At 45.0% G+C, this 17,943-nt stretch overlaps 1 protein-coding gene across 2 annotated transcripts in view; it reads left to right on the top strand.

The window, feature by feature from the left end:
* Positions 1-17,943, top strand: part of LLGL2 (LLGL scribble cell polarity complex component 2) — a 168,102-nt gene that overhangs the window by 46,451 nt on the left and 103,708 nt on the right. For both annotated transcript variants that reach the window (XM_073587996.1, XM_073587995.1), the window contains one exon: positions 16,482-16,584. In XM_073587996.1, coding sequence (XP_073444097.1) covers positions 16,510-16,584 — 75 coding nt within the window. In that variant the 5' untranslated portion in view covers positions 16,482-16,509. Of the gene's footprint in view, positions 1-16,481; positions 16,585-17,943 lie in introns of those variants that run through there.

The following is a 17,943-nucleotide window of genomic DNA, read 5'->3' as shown; positions in this document are numbered from 1 at the left end:
GGTCGCATAAATGTATTTAAGGCATATATTATGCCCATCATTTTGTATACCATGAATATGGTGCCGATTCAGATACCCCTGACCTTTTTTGGGTCATTAAAGTCACTGATAGGAAAATTCATCTGGAAATCTAAACCGGCTAGGTTGCCTTATAGGCTTCTTACTTACCCAGTCTCTTCTGGTGGATTGGGAGTTCCAGACCCCTTGGTATATTATAAAGCAATTCACCTTGGCAGATGGTTAAAGGTAGTGTCTTGCTCTGAAGGAGGGGAGGGAGCGTGTGTCGATCTGACTTTGTTGGGTCCGAGGGGCTTGCCTTATTTATGGACTAGGGCTAAACCACCGGCTACCCTTAGACTGGATGAGATAACATCTACTACATTACGTACCAGGAGATTGATGTTGGGGGAGTTACCGGAGAGCACTTTCCCTTCGACATTTACGCCGATTAGCTCGATACTGTTTTTATTGGATTCTGATTTTCAGGATCCCTATAATCTGTGGTTTACCCTCCCTAGAGATACATTGAATAGCTTTTACGGTAATAAAATATTACAGGGAGGATCTTGGCCATCAAATGCAACGAGTCAACCAACTAACTTTCTCCAGTGCCAGCATATTCGACGCACGCTCATGCAGTTTAGGAAGAAATTCCCGATCAAATCGAACTGGTCCTGGTTAGATATTATGATTAAACTCCCGCTTCCACGGCTAAAAATCTTGTCTCGTATTTACTCACATCTGATCTCTCCAGGGGTACATTTTAAGCCCTCATTTATTTACTCCTGGGAGATGGAACTTAATGTTGCGTTTACAGGGGAACAAGTATCTAGGATGCTATCTAGTGCACGGGGATTCTCCAGGTGTGTTCTTTTGCAAGAAAACTCTTATAAAATTTTGACCAGGTGGCATTGGACTCCCGCGAAGCTCTTTCAGAGGGGTCTTGCTGATAATGATGCTTGTTGGAGATGCCTTAATCCTGGAGGGCATCATACACACATATTTTGGGATTGTCCCAAATTGAGACATTTTTGGGACGGTCTCGAGCTGGTTCTCAAGAATTTACAGCTAATTAAGACCAGTCTCGGGGCGACGGAGGTCCTTCTTTCGTGCCCATCAAAGGATTTTTTACCAAAAAAACATGGCCTACTCCCCTTGATGTTAAGCGCTGCAAAACAACTGATAGCTGTTCATTGGAAAGATGTCGCTCCCCCCACATTGGAGGAGTGGTGTGACAAAATAAATCAGATTTCTCATCTGGAGGAGCTGTCTAGCTGGGAGGTCTTTAGTCACAAATCTTATGTGTTGACTTGGGCCCCGTGGACTAGATATTTGAGGGACAACCCTCGAGGAGAGGGATCAGATACTATTTGAACCTCGCTTAGATTTGGTGGCCTTGATTTTTGGGGTGGCTGGTTCCAGGGTTACGTATAAAACTGTTCACCTGATCTAATTTTATATTACATGCACTTATTGCTAGTGTCGATGCCGACGACTACTTTGTTTTGATGTTATTGTTATTGTTTGTTATTATATATTCCTCCTTTCCCTTCCCCTCTTCTTTTTCCTTTTTCCCGTCCACTTTCCCCTCCCCCTCTTGCTTTTTCCCCATTTATTATTTTTTACACCTTGGATGGACGCCTGAACAATCTTTAACCATATGCATTTGTAAAGTGTTGATCTGTCTTATGGTGTAATTGAAACTTGAAAATAAAGAATTTTAAAAAAAAAAAAGAAAAAAAAAACGCTGTGCACATGCTGCTGATTTTTCCGCACGGATATTCTGCGGATTTGAATCTGCAGCTTGTCACTTCTCTTGCGCAGATCCGCAACGTTTTGACACCTGATCCATTATAGGAATCCGCAGGTGTCAAAACTCAGGGGAAATCTGCAGGTAAAAAGCAGGTCATTTTACCTGTGGATTTAGTAAAATCCACGCAGAAAATTCCACAGCAGAATCTGTAAGGTGTGCACATACCCTAACATGTTTTCTTTCTAATCTCTTGAGACAACTCTTTGCTTCCTCTGGTCCATGTTGAGTGAGATGTCACCAGACAGCACAGTGAGTGTCTGTAGCCCTCTATACAGGCCCACTCACTGATTCCAAGATTGTAGACACCTGTGATGCTAATTATTGGATACACCTTGATATAACATGTCCCTTTTGTCACATTTTCAGGGGTGCCATCATTTCTGTCCAGGCCTATTTCATGAGTTTTATTTTTAACAAAATTCTGTGGAAGCATGGTTGAAAAGCAATGTCTGACTTTCATTTGTTCACTTTCATAGATTTTTGATTTATTATTACTTTTGTTAGATTCAAGTTATTTCTATCACCACTGTGGATTTTTCTGTCATTAAACGAGGGGTACCAACAGTTTTGACCACGAGTGTATTCTCTAGCTCATTCATGGTTGTCTGGTTGGCCTGAGAATGCTGCTCCCTTTCTTGTGTGTGGGAAGAGACTCGCTTTGCTGTTTAAATATTTTTGTAACTTTTGGTGTAGCTTGTAGAAAGTGGATATAAAACATAGCTGGCATTCCTCTTTCAGGTCAGTAGGAGTTGCGCTGCACAAGGACTGAACATGTGTAAAGTTTTCATGCTGTTTTCCAACAGTTTCCCATATGAATCGAACAATGATCATGTTTAGTGCACACATGTCCTACGCTGCAAGTTGTGCGCTAGGTTTTTGCTGTGAGACTGGTGGTGACAAAGGGGGCAGATAGGGAGAATAGGCTGTATTCAGCCATGTTTGTGATTGTGTTTCTACCTTTAGAAATCACACACCGTGCCCTCTATATAGTAAGAAAGGTTGTTCAACATCTCCGCCATCATCTCTGTAAGCCAAACAGTATATGTCCAGAATAAAGATTTACATCCAGTGATTTTAATGCTGACATCTCATTTGATCAGTCATTATTTTCATTTCTTTTCCATTGGTCAGACGTTCATGTCAACGTCTCCCAGCCACTGCACACATGCATAGTCTCTTACCATTTCACCCCTCACGTTGTCCCAGAAGGTTAGCCTTATACCCCTTTAATGGTGGGGGCATTTGACTTTTTATGGGCTCCAGGAATTAACTATTTTTTTCAAAAGACTGGCACTTCATAAACAATTTTTTTATTTTTACTTTTTTTTTTTTTTGCTACTGGAATAAAAAATCCCCCACACTGCACCTCCTGAGTATGACACAGTACATAGCTGGGTAATGGGTGTGAGGGGACCGCCTGCCCTCCATCCTGACTGCACACCCATCAACGCGGAGGTCATCAATCATTATCCTATAGTGACATGTATAGTGCTGAGGGAAAGGGTTTTCTTTCATTTTATCATATGGCAATAAGCAACTAAATTTTGCATACTCAGCAGAGCCCCACAAGGGACTGGCCAGCATTCACTGGTACCTTAGCTTACTTGCTATAGGCATATAGCCTCATTCTCCCCCCCCCCCCCCCCTCACCTTTTTCAACTTGCCTTCTTTTGTGCTTACCACCTCCCCACTATTAATACAATATTTGGCTTGAAGCTGCTTTCCCTCCTTTTACTGGAGGTTTTATACCCTGGTTTTTTTTTTTTAAATGGTTTTAATTTTGTATATTAATTTTGTATATCAATAAAAAATATATTTTATTTCTATGATGTTGGGAATCTCTTCTTAGCAGGTGGATTTATTCGCCATCTGCCTTCTGTGTTTTCCTGGAAATGGAAGTCATGGTGTAATATGAGTTGTGTTGTCACAGTGCATAGTTCATTTATAATATGTCGGCACAGGAACATTTTTTTTTTTTTAACACATGTAGTTGTGGAACTTTATTATTCCAAGATCTCTAAATTAAAATGTACTTTGTGGGACAACACCTCTTAAAGGGAATCTGTCACCTCATTTTTGGCCTATAAGCTGCGGCCACTGCCATCAAGGGCTTATCTACAGCATTCTGTAATCCTGTAGATAAGCCTCCAATGTAACCTGAAATATAAGAAAAATGAGTTGGATTATACTCACCCATGGAGCGGTCCGGGTCCTGTCCAATGGGTTTTGCGCTTTGGTCCGGCGCCTCCCATCTTCTAGCGATGACATCCTCCTTCTTACTTCTCCCTCGGCTCCTGCACAGGTGTACTTTATCTGCCCTGTTGAAGGCAGAGTAAAGTGCTGCAGTGCACAGGTGTCGAACCTTTGCCGGCACCTGCGCACTGCAGTACTTTACTCTGCCCTCAACAGGGCAGATAAAGTACGTCTGCGCAGGAGCCGAGGGAGAAGCAAGAAGGAGGACATCATCGTATGAAGATGGGAGGCGCCTGACCGGACCGTGACACCCATCAGATCGGACCGCGCCCCCCCCGGTGAGTATAATCTAACTTGTTTTTCTTATCTTTCAGGTTACATCAGGGACTTATCTACAGCACCGTGCAGGACGCTTGGCATTTACCACAGAACACCAGGATTGGCAAATTCTCCACTGGCGCCCTGTGCTCTTCACAGATGACAGCAGGTTCACACTGAGCACATGTGACGGACGTGACAGAGTCTGGAGATGCTGTGGAGAGTGATCTGCTGCCTGCAACATCGTTCAGCATGAACGGTTTGGCAGTGGGTCAGTAATGGTGTGGGGTGGCATTTCTTTGGAGGGCCGCAAGGTGTTGGGCTGTGAGCAGAACCCCCATCTGTGGACGTCAGGCACTCAGACCATCCTCATGGAGTCTGTTTCTAACCATTTGTGCAGACACATGCACATTTGTGGCCTGCTGGAGGTCATTTTGCAGGGATCTGGCAGTGGTGTTCCTCCTTGCACAAAGGCTGAGGTAGCTGTCTTGCTGTTGCCCTCCTACGGCCCTCTCCACATCTACTGGTGTACTGGCCTATGTCCTAGTAGCGCTTCCAGCCTCTGGACACTACACAGACAGACACAGCAAACCTTCCTTCCACAGCTCGCATTGATGTGCCATCCTGGATGAGCTGCACTACCTGAGCCACTTATGTGGGCTGTAGTCCATCTCATGCTACCACGAGTGTGAAAGCACAACCAACATTCAAAAGAGACCAAAACATCAGCCAGAAAGCATTGGTACTGAGATGTGGTCTGTGGTCCCCACCTGCAGAACCACTCCTTTATTGAGGGTGTCTTGATAATTGCCAATAATTTCCATCTGTTGTCTATTCCATTTGCACAACAGCATGTGAAATTGATTGTCAGTGTTGCTCCCTAAGTAGACAGTTTGATTACACAGAAGTTTGATTTACTTGGAGTTATAGTCTGTTGTTTAAGTGTTCCCTTTATTTTTTGAGCAGTGTATATGGTATTATCTGCTGAACGTGGCCTGATCAGCTTGCCTTACAGTGTGCTTGTAGCTTCCAATAACTTTGCCGTTTGTGTAAATGAGGAATAACACTATTTCTGGCCATTATGACATGTATCCTGCATTTTTCACTAGTTTTCCCTTCTAAAATTAACGCCTGCAAAGGGGTTGTCTGGCATTAGGCTACAAGTCTGTGGTCACTCTGAGCATTCGTCTGTGCTGGGAGCTGGCAGTCAGCGATTTGCATACTTCTGACTACTTTCCGACTAGACTGTATCTGTTTTCACTCAATACTTTGTGCAAGGCCGGATACAGTCTAGTTGGCACATGACTACATGTGTGCAAATCACAAGTTTGCAGTCGCGTGTCTGGCACTGAGAATGCTGATAGCATGCAGTGCACACGATGTGAGGATTCACTGTCACTCTGATTGCAGACTTGTAGCTTAAAGGCCCCGTTACACATAACAATGTCCCAGCGATCCGACATGGATGGGATCGCTGGGACATCGTTAGGCTGATCGCTGGTGAGCTGTCACATAGACAGCCCCAGCGATCTGGACCAGCGACGCTGGTTTCTAATGTAAACGTCGGGTATCAAGGAGGCTCCTGGATACCCGACGTTTACATTAGAAACCAGCGTCGCTGATCGCTGGTCTCTCGCTGCCACACGCAGCAGGAGACCAGCGATGGAAATACGGCCCAGGCCGCTCGAGCACGATCAGCGATAAACGGCAGGGGGGCCAGTCGCTGATTCCCGTCACACACAGCGATCTCGCTGGCGAGATCGCTGATGTGTCACAAAATCAGCAATCTCGCTAGTGAGATAGCTGTGTGTGACGGGACCCTAAGACCATATAACCCCCTTTACGCTGCCTCTGACCTAGGGGATGACCACTAGCTGTTAGTGTCTACCATACACAGGGGAAAACTGGAATCCCTCATGTTTCTATGTAGCATATGATCAAGAGCAGCAGAGCAGTGTAGTTGTTGATCCCCGCTCTGGTCACTTTACTAGGAAGCAGCAGGAATTATTATTATTATTGCTGCACCATTTATTCCATGGCGCTTTACAGGTGAGGAGGGGTATACATAATAAAAACAAGTACAGTAATAGTCACGACTGGTACAGGATGAGAGAGGACCCTGCCCGCGAGGGCTCACAATCTACAAGGGATGGTCATGCAACGGTTTGGTGGTTACTGCAGGTTGTAAGCTTTTCGGAATAGGTAGGTCTTCAGGTTCCTTTTGAAGGTTAGGAGTCTGGTAAGGTTAGGTTAGAGTCTGATATGTTGTGGTAGAGAGTTCTGTGTCTATTCCTCTCTCACTTGTCTTCTTCCACTTTAAAGGGTTATTCTTACCGTACATGGGTATTGTCAGATAGCACTTGTTAAAGCCAGCACTTTGCAATTTACTGCTTATTATAATGTAGCCATTCTTGAGATTGTAACAGTTGAGTTGTTTACAGCTCTTTGCCTAGGAGACTGACCACCACTACTGTTGTCCAGCTTGTAAGCACTGAGCTAAAGCTGTCAGGGATTAGGAGATAACAGCATGGTCCAGCAATCCTGACCAGCTTCAAATTTGTGCTTACAAACTCTGTAGAAAAGAGCTTGAAGTACTGTACATATACAACTTTGTAGAAGTAGTGGTTGGTTTCCAAGGCAACAAGCTAAATGTTAGTGCAAGCACTTTTGCAATTTACTGCTTTCCTGACAATACCTTTTTCTTAAAATTGGTATGACCCTTTTAATTGGCTCAACAGTGGAGAAGCAGATTTATCTGATAAAATGTGAGTTTCTTTTGTTCGCTTGTTCTATTGATTTATTCAAAGTTTGTTGAATCATTGACTATTCAGATTCTTCAATCGGGGGATGACTGTTGATGTGTTATTCTCCCAATGCATTGTAAGGGGTAAAAAGCTATAAAATTCACTTTGCAGATTTTTGTCTGTAAATTTTGGAATAATAAAAAAATATATATTTGTGCAGTGTCTTGCAAAAGTACTCACCCCCCTTGGCATTTTCCATGTTTTGCTATCTCATAAGCAGGAATTTCAAGAACATGCCTAAAATTGTAAACATTTGGTTTTCTTTTTTATTGTGAAGAAAATTGCAAATGGGACAAAATAACTGAAAACTTCAGTGTGTATAACTGTTCACTCCCCTAAAGTCAGTACTTTGTAGACTGTACAGCCTCCTTTTGCAGCATTTAGGCTACTTTCACACTTTCAGTGCAAACACGCATAAAAAAAGCATCATGCGGTTTTATGCGTTTTCTTGTTTTTTTACGCATGGTTTTTACAAAAGAAGCATGCGTTTTTTTTGCGCTGACGTGCGCATGACTATGCGCACGTCAGCGCTCCCATAGACTGTGTTTTTGGGTGAATTTCGTGTGCATTGTGTGCGCATGTGTTTTTTTGAGACAGGTCGGACGCACAAAAAATGCAACAGGGTGCATTTTATCCACCCAGGCGCACACTAGAAAACGCATGCGCGTACAAACGCATGACTATGCACACCCATGTTAAGTATAGGGGAAAAATGTATGCGCAAAAAACCGCAAGTGTGAAACCAGCCTTACAGCTGTAAGTTGCTTTGAATAAGACCCTATGAGCTTTCCACATTTTGCCACTGGGTTTCTTGCCCACTCAAGGCAGAACTGCTCCACTCCAAGTTAGATGGCTTCCTCTGGTGAACGGCGGACTATTTGTATATCCCGCCTATGTGAACACAGGTTCTGATGGACCGGATTCTTCTGTCATGTCATTATTAGACCAAACTTATCACATTGTGTAAGCACCAGTAGTGGCAGGATTTTCTGTGGGAGTTTTTAGATGGCTTGGGCATGTTGATACTGACAAACAATTTTTAATACGACTTATACCATCTTAATTAATTTACAACCCTTCATGAGGGCTTGTTAATCCTTGTTTACAAGTTTAGGAATAGTCAAAGGGGTTTTCCTGTTTCAGAAACCTTCAGCCCCCAGGCTGTTAAGTGAAGGAGAGGGGAAAAGCTTTGTTTAATGGGTTGGTAACTTGCGGATTGGTTGGTGTCCCACCACTGGGGTCTGCCCCGATTGGCACAATGGAGAACTCTAATCCACATTACAAAATGCAGCTGCAAGTCTGTCATCTTACTGCTGCTCCATTCATTTTCTATGGGGCCTATGAAAAAAGCCAAGTGCAGCGCCGGGCATCACCATAGGGAATGAATGGAGCAATGGTTGACCATGCCCGCTGCTGCTCTATTTCAAAGGGAATAAACGTTCTGCTAATCAATGGGGTCTCAGCAGATGGGCCCCACCGATGTAGAAGTTATCACCAATATTTTTTATAGTTTTCACTGGACGACCGCTTTAAGACCGCATACACAATAGACTAATGATAGTCAATAGCAACAAGATCGGCTAACAGATTGTCTCTCGATGTCTAGACACAGAAAGCATGTCGGATTTTGGACTGACGATCTGATCCTTTGGTAATCTAAGATTATAAGCCACCATCAGAGATGTTTGGCTGTGGCAAAGAGAACACAGGAGCGCTTGGCCAGCTTTCAGATGAACGATTGACTGCACCATCGTTCACCTAACAGCCACCTAAAGTGCATGATGTGCTTTCCCCTCATCGGGTCCTACGCTGGGCAGATCTGCTACCCGGTCTGTTAGACTGCAGTGTTGACATCATGTTTACAGCCCTGCAGGCAATCACTGAGCGGCACGGTTTATGTAAACAGCTCAAGCCGCTGTACTTAGTGATTGGTTGCATTGCTGTTGACATGGCGTCACTGCTGCAGCCAAACAGAAACCAGGGCAGTTGTGGCGACACATGTGCAGAGACCAGTAATTGGCTGCAGTGTTGTTGACAGATGTCCTCACTGCAGCCATACTACAGGGACATTGCACTTGATCCAAAGAGGCAAGGTAAAGCATAGTTGACGCTACAGACAATTCGCACATCTTTTAATTTTTATATGAATTTTTGCAAAATCTATTCATGCTTTTATTCCCACTGATTATAAAGGATGAAAAGCGCTGCGAAAATGCTGAAAGAATTGATATGCTTTGTTTTTTGTTTTTTTTTTATAATACAAGTGTTTATGTGACTTCAGAAATCTCATTGATCTTTTCGGTACAATAAAGCATGTATTTTACACACCAAGTTCTCGGCAAAAACGCCTCTTGTGAACATTCCCTAATATTGTATTTAGCAGCTAGTTACCAATTTGCTAACACACTTCACTCCCTAAGGCGACGTACCCCACTTCTTACCTGAGCTAAATTTTACTCTGGCACTGCTCTCTTGTGACCATGAAGTGAAATTCAGTGATTTCTAACCAAATCTGCTCCATGTGAGGGTGGCCTAGGTTTTTGGGTCTGTTCAGTGCAGACGGTTCTCCTGATGTATGTGAGGACTGGAAGTGAGCGTCTGCACAGGGCGTGCGGTGTTCTTCATGCCACAAGTAGAAGAATGAGACCTGCACTGACTGATCACATGTGATCATCCTAAAAATAGGACCGCAACTGTGCAGCAGCCTCCCCTTCCCCAGCCCCTGTGTTCAGCACCGCCATTTGTAGCCGTCTTTCCGTACCTTGTGACTCGCAATAGGAATGTGAGTCACTACGCATGGGCCTTCATGGGATTTGGCCAGTCTTTCTTCATAAATGTATTCAGGTCCTGCGTAGTGACTCTTGGAAGCGGTGTCATTGAGCCGCCTTTACTACCAGGAATTCTGTAGAGTGGCTGGATAACCTGTTGCGTCATTCTCGGTAAATGTATGAAGGTGAAGCATTGCCTCATCTGCCTGACAGCTAAACCTGCATCGGAAGAATACAGCAAAGACTTGTCTAATTTCATGTTAAAGAATAGCCATTTATCTGGTATGCTCACTCTGTCTACAGGTGCACCTAGTCATTAACGTGGCCATGACTTTATAGCACTTACTAAAATCTAGTAGTATTACAGGTTCTGCTCCTGCACTTGACTATACAGCGCCTCTGTCCATAAAATGGCTGCTAAAGAAGAACATGTGATTTTAGACTTGTCCATCAGTCTCCAAATGAAGATTAACTTTCCCACGTCCTGGGTTTTTTCAAATGGAGGAAACTGCTAGACTGATGTGGTCACATACTCCTCCACCAACAGCCATAACAAGTGCAGGGGGAGAACCTGTAGGTGCCACAAATTCATATGCCCAACACACTTGTTAAAAAGGTGCGTCCACTTTACCTTTAGTTTAACAACATCACCAAGATACGCCATTAGTATCAAATTAGTGGGGCTTTGGTAGTTCGGCACCTCCACCGATTAACTTCAGCAGCGGCCAGATGTATACAAGGTAACAAATTCCACAGCTGTATAGTGGCTGCTCCCAGGTACTGCAGAATGGCTCATGTTTATTTGGGTATGGTAGAGCATTCCAGAAAACTGGTGCAACACAAGAAATGACTTTGAGCTAGGAATAGGAGATTTAACTTTAAAGAATCTTGGATCTCTATGCAACATGAAGAACATGCTTAAAGGGAACCTGTCAGCAGGATTATGCATAGGAACTTAGGTACAGTGTCAGGTCCGCGCCGTTATTCTGAATAAAATGATACCTTGGTTGATGAAATCCGTCTTGTGGCTGTTTCTTAAGGTCCCGTTACATTTAGCGATGCAACAGCGATTCCGACAACGATACGACCCGGTCAGGATCGCTGGTGCATCGCTAAATGGTCGCTAGTGAGCTGCCACACAGGCAGATCTCACAGCGATGTAGCAGCAGTCGGTGGTCGTTACTTACCTGTCAGATGGCAGCTCTGGTGACTACTTCCTCCCGCGTCCATGGAGTCGCTCATCGGCGCCAGCAGGAAGCTGACGACGAGAAATGGACCAGGACGATCTCGCGCAATCAACGATATCCAGCGGGCAGCCGGGTTGGCGGTAAGTGTCACATGTAGCAAGATCGCTAGCGATATCACTGTTGCGTCACAAAATCGATGACACTTTAGCGATATCGCTAGCGATCTCGTTATGTGTGAAGGGGGCTTTAATCTTTATTTTCAATTTTGTGTTAATGAGTTTCTCGTGCCCTAAGGCGCGGGGTTCATGTATATGGTTCTCTGATTAGACTGCTGACAGGTCACTGATCCCTCCCTGACCTGCCCCCTAGTTTGCAAAATAAATACCATCACATGCTGAATAAAAAAAAAAATGCTTCTGCAGGCAGGTGATGGCCTTGGCACCTGCGCTGCAGCATAATCACATGGTTACTACTGTTCACGTAATCCCTTCTGCAGATTTACTTGAGCAACTGGAAAACATGGCGCCCGGGACACCTGCGCAGTAGCAGCTATCTGTTTGTATAGAGATCCAACAGCTCCGGACATTTTTTTTTCTTCTCCAGCAAGATGGTGATGCCTGCACAACAGCGGCTGTCTTATCTCTATACAAACTGATAGCTGCTACTGCGCAGGTGTCCCGGGTGCCATTTTCAAAATGCCTTTTTTTTTTTTTTTTTCCTCGCTCAAGTAATTCTGCAGAAAGGATTATGCTGCTGTGCAGTTGCCACGGCCGGCACCTGCCTGCTGAAGCGTTTTTTTTTTCCCCAGTAAGTGATGATATTTATTATGTAAACTAGGGGGCAGGTCAGCAGTCTGCATTATGAATACCTAATCAGAGGACCACATACCCCAGCCACGCCTTAGGGCTCGAGAATGTCCTTAACACAAAACTGAAATGAAAGATTAAGAAACAACCACAAGATGGATTTCATCACCCAGGTATCATTATAATCAGTATAACGGCTCCGACCTGACAGTGTGTGTAGGTTACTATGCATAATCTGCTAAACAGGCCTAATTTACATCCCTTGTATCTTCCTTATCCCACAACCCTAAACAGTTGTTCAATACTTTTAACTCCCTCCTCTGCCCACCACTGCCCCCTCCAACTTCCCTAATCTCTGCTAAGGACTTCGCCATGCACTTCAAAAACAAGATAGACCAAACACGGCAAGTCTTTATTATTCAACCACCACAACCCCTTTGTATGCCAGACCAATGCCCAAACCCCATAACCTCCTTATCCAACATCACTGAAGGGGAGCTTGCTCATCTTCTCTCCAAATCACACCTCACCACTTGTGCACTTGACCCCATCCCATCCCACCTCCTCCCCAACCTCGCCACCACTCTTATCCCATCTCTAACCCACCTCTTCAACCTATCACTAACTTCCGGTATCTTCCCTTCTGCTTGCAAACATGCTACAATCGCGCCTATCCTCAAAAAGCCAACCCTCGACCCAACCGCCATGTCCAGCTATCGCCCAATATCGCTGCTCCCATTCGCTTCCAAACTCCTGGAGCAGCATGTCCACGCTGGACTTTCCTCCCAGCTTTCATCTAACCTACTCTTTGACAATCTGGTTTCCGCCCCCATCACTCCACTGAGACAGCCCTGACCAAAATTACTAATGACCTACTTGCAGCCAAAGCGAACGGACAATACTCTATACTCCTCCTTCTGGACCTGTCCTCTGCCTTCGACACAGTTGACCACTGCCTCCCTAATACAGATCCTCTCTTCCTTTGGCATTGTGAGGTAGCGCTGTCATTCCAGCAGGGGATCACTCGCTTGGCAGCGAATAAAACACATCTGGCAGCAGGTTTCCATAAAACCATAACATAGTCCATGCGGTTTATTACTCCATCATAAACCCACAGCAGCAATATACAACAGCTTAGCGTCCATTACAGAGCTTCACTCTGGTTATCCTCTACTCACACAGGTTATGCACATGTCCATGGCGCAGGCTCTTCAGCCTTAGCTTTCTGACCCGTCAGGGTTCCTCATGCGGCTTCACCATCCCGCACACCTTCGTTCCCTCCAGGGAACTTTCAGGCACACATTGCCATTGCTCACAGCCACCTCTCATGCTGTGAGCCAGGAGACAACTCTCCTCGCGGGACCTTCCGCTCTGGACGGTGGACCAACCAGGTCCCTGCATTCACCCCCTGTGACCTACCCTGGCCACCATATATGGTCCGTAGCCACGCCCACCGGGTCACATGGCTATGACCTCATCACAGGTCTTTCACACACTCAGTCTTTTACTATAGTGTACTAAACACACCCCCAGGTGGGTTTGTAGTTAACTAGGTCCGCCCGTCTCCCTAGTTACCTGGAGACTTCTCCCTAACACAATGACACAGCACCGCAGCAGAATCACTGCTGCTCAACACACTCATCAGTCTCCATCTCAAGGCCACCCACTTTGAGATACATAACGGTCCTTCCATATTCTGCCACTCATCCTCTCTTGGGACATCCACACAGCGCCCCCTAGCGGACACAGTGGTCATTACATCACAGCATCAAAGACCTTGCCCTATCCTGGATCTCCTCATACCTTTCCAACCGCACATTCAGCGTCTCCCACTCCCACACTACCTCCTCATCCCACCCTCTGTTGGAGTCCCCCAAGGCTCTGTTCTAGGTCCCCTACTCTTCTCAATCTATACAATTGGCTTGGGGCAACTCATAAAGTCCCACGGATTCCAGTACCACCTTTATGCCGATGATACCCAGATCTACCTCTCTGGCCCAGATGTCACCTCTCTGCTCTCCAAAATCCCGGAGTGTCTATCAGCCATATCCTCCTTCTCCTCCCGCTTCCTCAAACTGAATGTGGACAAATCTGAACTGATCATCTTTCCTCCGTTTCACAGATCTTCATTACCTGACCTATCTTTAACAATTGACGACATCACGCTTTCCCCCGTACCGGAGGTCCGCTGCCTCGGAGTAACCCTTGACTCTGCCCTGTCCTTCAAACCGCACATCCAAGCTCTATCAACTTCCTGCCGCCTCCAGCTCAAAAAATATTTCCGGAATCCGTCCCCTCATTAACCCTCACTCTACTAAAATGCTTGTGCATGCCCTCATCATCTCCCGTCTCGACTACTGCAACATCCTTTTCTGTGGCCTCCCTGCTAACACCCTCGCACCTCTCCAGTCCATCCTTAACCCTGCTGCCCGACTAATTCATCTCTCTCCTCGCTACTCCTCTGCAAATCTCTTCACTGGCTCCCACTCCCTCAGCGTATCCAATTCAAATTACTAATACTGACCTACAAGGCCATCTATAACCTGTCTCCTCCATATATCTCTGAATTAATCTCCCGATATCTTCCCTCACGTAATCTCCGATCCTCCCAAGACCTCCTTCTCTTCTCCACACTTATTCGCTTCTCACCCAACCGCCTCCAAGATTTCTCCTGAATAGCCCCCATCCTCTGGAATGCTTTGCCCCAACACGTCCAGCTATCAACCACACTCGGATCCTTCAGACGGAACCTGAAAACCCATCTCTTCAGGAAAGCCTACAGCCTGCAATGATTCCCGCTGCCTCCTCACCACTACTGTAGCTACCGCCTCACCATCACTGGAGCTGCTGCAACCCCCCCCCCCCCAACCTGTCTCCTTCCCCACCATCCTGTAGAATGTGAGCCAGAAAGGGCAGGGTCCTCTCTCCCCTCTATATCAGTTTGTGATTGTTTACTGTAAGTGATATCTGTAATTTGTATGTAACCCCTTCTGATGTACAGCACCATGGAATCAATGGCGCTATATAAATAAATATTAATAATAATAATCCTGCTGTCAGGTTCCCTTTAAGTTGGTACACAGAGATGAGGGAGATGATGTAGGCAAGTGTGGCACTATGGAGGGATTTGTAGATGATGGTAATAAGTTTATATTGTATTCTTCAGATGGGTAATCGATACAATTACTGGTACAGCATGGAGGAATCAGTGCAACAGCTGTAGTAAAATGAGTCGGGCGCTCCATTAAAGAGAGAAGTTTGAAGGGAGACAGATTATTCATGAAGTAATGGGAACCTATCATCAAACAAATTTTGTATTTTAAATTTTCCTGCAGATGTAGTAGTAATCTGCAAGTACATTCCGTCGTTATAAATAGATGTTGTTGTCTAACTGGATATTTGGCTGCAGGGAGTAAACTTGTTACATAGTAGAAAGCACTCCCCATGCTCCTTAACGGACATCCTGCTGAGGACACGCTGCACAGTAGGATGTCAATCATGGAGCAGCAGTGATTACAGCGCACTAACTTGACCCTGGCACTACCCAGATTATTTGAAGTGAATGGCTGCAGGGAGGATAGAACTTTTTCTCCCTGCAGCCAAAAATCCAGTTAGTCGGCCACATATAGATAAAAGGTTATGAACATGCAGATTACCAGTATGTCTACAGGTAAATACACGGTTTTGATAACCAATTACCTTTTAAAGTAATGAAGCCAAGACATGCAGCTTGTGAAGAGAGAGAAAAAAAAACTATTTCATATTTTGGAGATCATTGAAGACTGGTAACTTGTCAAGACAGGCAGTTTGATGTCAGGGACACTGGACCTCATTTAAGTGGTGCACCAGTTTATCCCATCCTCTCAGTATTGGAGTGTCTTCCTCATCCTAAATTTGCTCCGGAGCCTGTTGCTTCGTGCCATATGCATAGGTCTTGGCTGCTGTGACTCATCCACCTTCATGATTCCCAACAGACATGAGCACAGGGGGCCTCAATGGCTGTAGGCTACTGGTGTGTTTTTTTTTTTTTTTTTTATGCCGTAATCTGTGCAGAGCTCAGTGGAGGAAGCGCCATGCGGCAACCTCTGCTCACACAGAGGAAATGCTCTGTTCATAAAGTGATATCTGTAATATTAATGGCTGAAAACAATGTGTCCTGTCTGGAAAAGACAGGTTAGTGAAGTGGTAGTCTCTCCTCCAGTCCCTGCCGCCTGCGCTGGGGGTGAAGGTCCAGGGGGTGTGCAGCTGTCACTTGGGTTAATGAGTAACGTACTCAGCAGCCAGCTCTATATGCTGTACTCCATGTGTAGCCTCCAAATTCAGCCGAATCTTCCTCTGAAAATACATTGGGTTTCCCCGAGAGCTGTTGACGTGTGCCATGTGTGTAAAAGTTTTACTGGGTGTTGTTTTGGGCATCTGTATGGAATTCTAAGTGGCAGTGCCCATGGTGCTGACCGGAGTCATCTATGGTTTTCCCAATGCTTGTACTGTCAGTTTATGGTTGTATAATTCACATCTGCACCTGTAACTTCCATGATCTTGGTTCTGCATCCACCATTGAGATTTTTCATTTGTCTGTGTTGAATTTCCAGGGTGTCGCTGAGCTCGGGCGCTGCAGAAATGAAACGCTTCCTAAGGTCTGGTCAAGACTCCGTTAGAGAGAGACTGAAAAGGGACCTGTTCCAGTTTAACAAGGTGACGTGGGATTAATACTCGGCAGGGCTTCAGTCCTAGTGTATCAGACATGGTCTGGCAGACTGCGACATATATCCATATATGTATACATGGCGGCATTGTTCTCTGACTGCTATGGCTGTCTTCCTATATTTCATTTATATGAATTATTTATTTCTTGTGCCACACTGTGACCATCTGCTGCTTCCAACTCTCAGCTAAAAAAAAAAAAAAAAATGGATTTCTTGTTCACACATGAATGATGGTAATACAGCAGAGAGCCGCATCATAAAAACACATAGTGCTGTCTAAAGAGGATTAACCTGTCATCTCGTGTCTTACTAAACAATTTTATTCACAGTGCAATATCCATTTTTTTTTTTTTTTTTTTTTTTTTTTTTATAAAGGAACTTTGCATTGTGCCATTTTTCCGTTGTTCCTTCTGGAAATATATGAAGAAATTGACCACTAGGGGTGTTGTCATTTCTTTGTCAATATATTATTTGCAGAGTCTCATTTTGTCAGCACTGATTTGAGAGGGAACAGACACGTATAATTAACATGGGAAATAAGTTCCAGGATGCGCAACCTAGGAACAACAGAATGCTAAAGTGTAAGGCTGTGTGCACACGCTGCGGATTAGGTGCGGATTCTGTAAAATCCGCAGGTGAAACCGCAGGTCAAAATACCTGCGGATTGCTTTGCGGTTTTTCATGTCCTCAATGGAGGAGATGGCAAACCGCAGCGGAATCCGCAGAAAGAATTGACATGTCAATTCTTTCTGCGGATTGAAAACCGCAGATAATCCGCGCGGAAAATTCCGCACCGTCTGCATTGCGGTTTTTGATTCCCATAGGGAATCATGGTACTGTACACCGCAGCAAAAACTGCTGCGGGTCTGCAGCGGCCAAAACCGATGCGGAACCGCAGCAAAATCCGCAGCGTGTGCACACAGCCTGAGTACAAAAGCTCCGTAAGGCTGTGTGCCCACGTTGTGTTTATTTAAGCATTTCCATCGCATTTTTCCGGCGGCGGAAACGCTAAAAAAAAAAAAAAAATAAGAAAAATAAAGTTAAATCGCATCCCATGCAATCCTATGGGATTCCGCAGTTGCTGTGCCACGGGTTTTTCCGCTATGGAATCGCATAGCGGAAAAATCCGCAGCATGTCCATTAATTTTGCGTAATCACGGCAATTCTGCCGCCATAGGATTGCATTGAAACGCTAACTTTACGCATGTGGCTATGCCCAACATGCGTAAAGTGAGCGCTTTATGTGCGGATGGTACCCAGGGGGTGGAGGAGAGGAGACTCTCTTCCATGCCCTGGGTGCCATATCCCTGTAAAAAATAGAATGAAAATAGGGCTATATTTACCCTCT

Source organism: Dendrobates tinctorius, unplaced genomic scaffold (genome assembly GCF_039654945.1).
Source record: "Dendrobates tinctorius isolate UK_male_01 unplaced genomic scaffold, ASM3965494v1 ptg000103l, whole genome shotgun sequence".
Lineage (NCBI taxonomy): Eukaryota > Metazoa > Chordata > Amphibia > Anura > Dendrobatidae > Dendrobates > Dendrobates tinctorius.
This window is presented reverse-complemented; position numbering and strand designations above follow the sequence as displayed.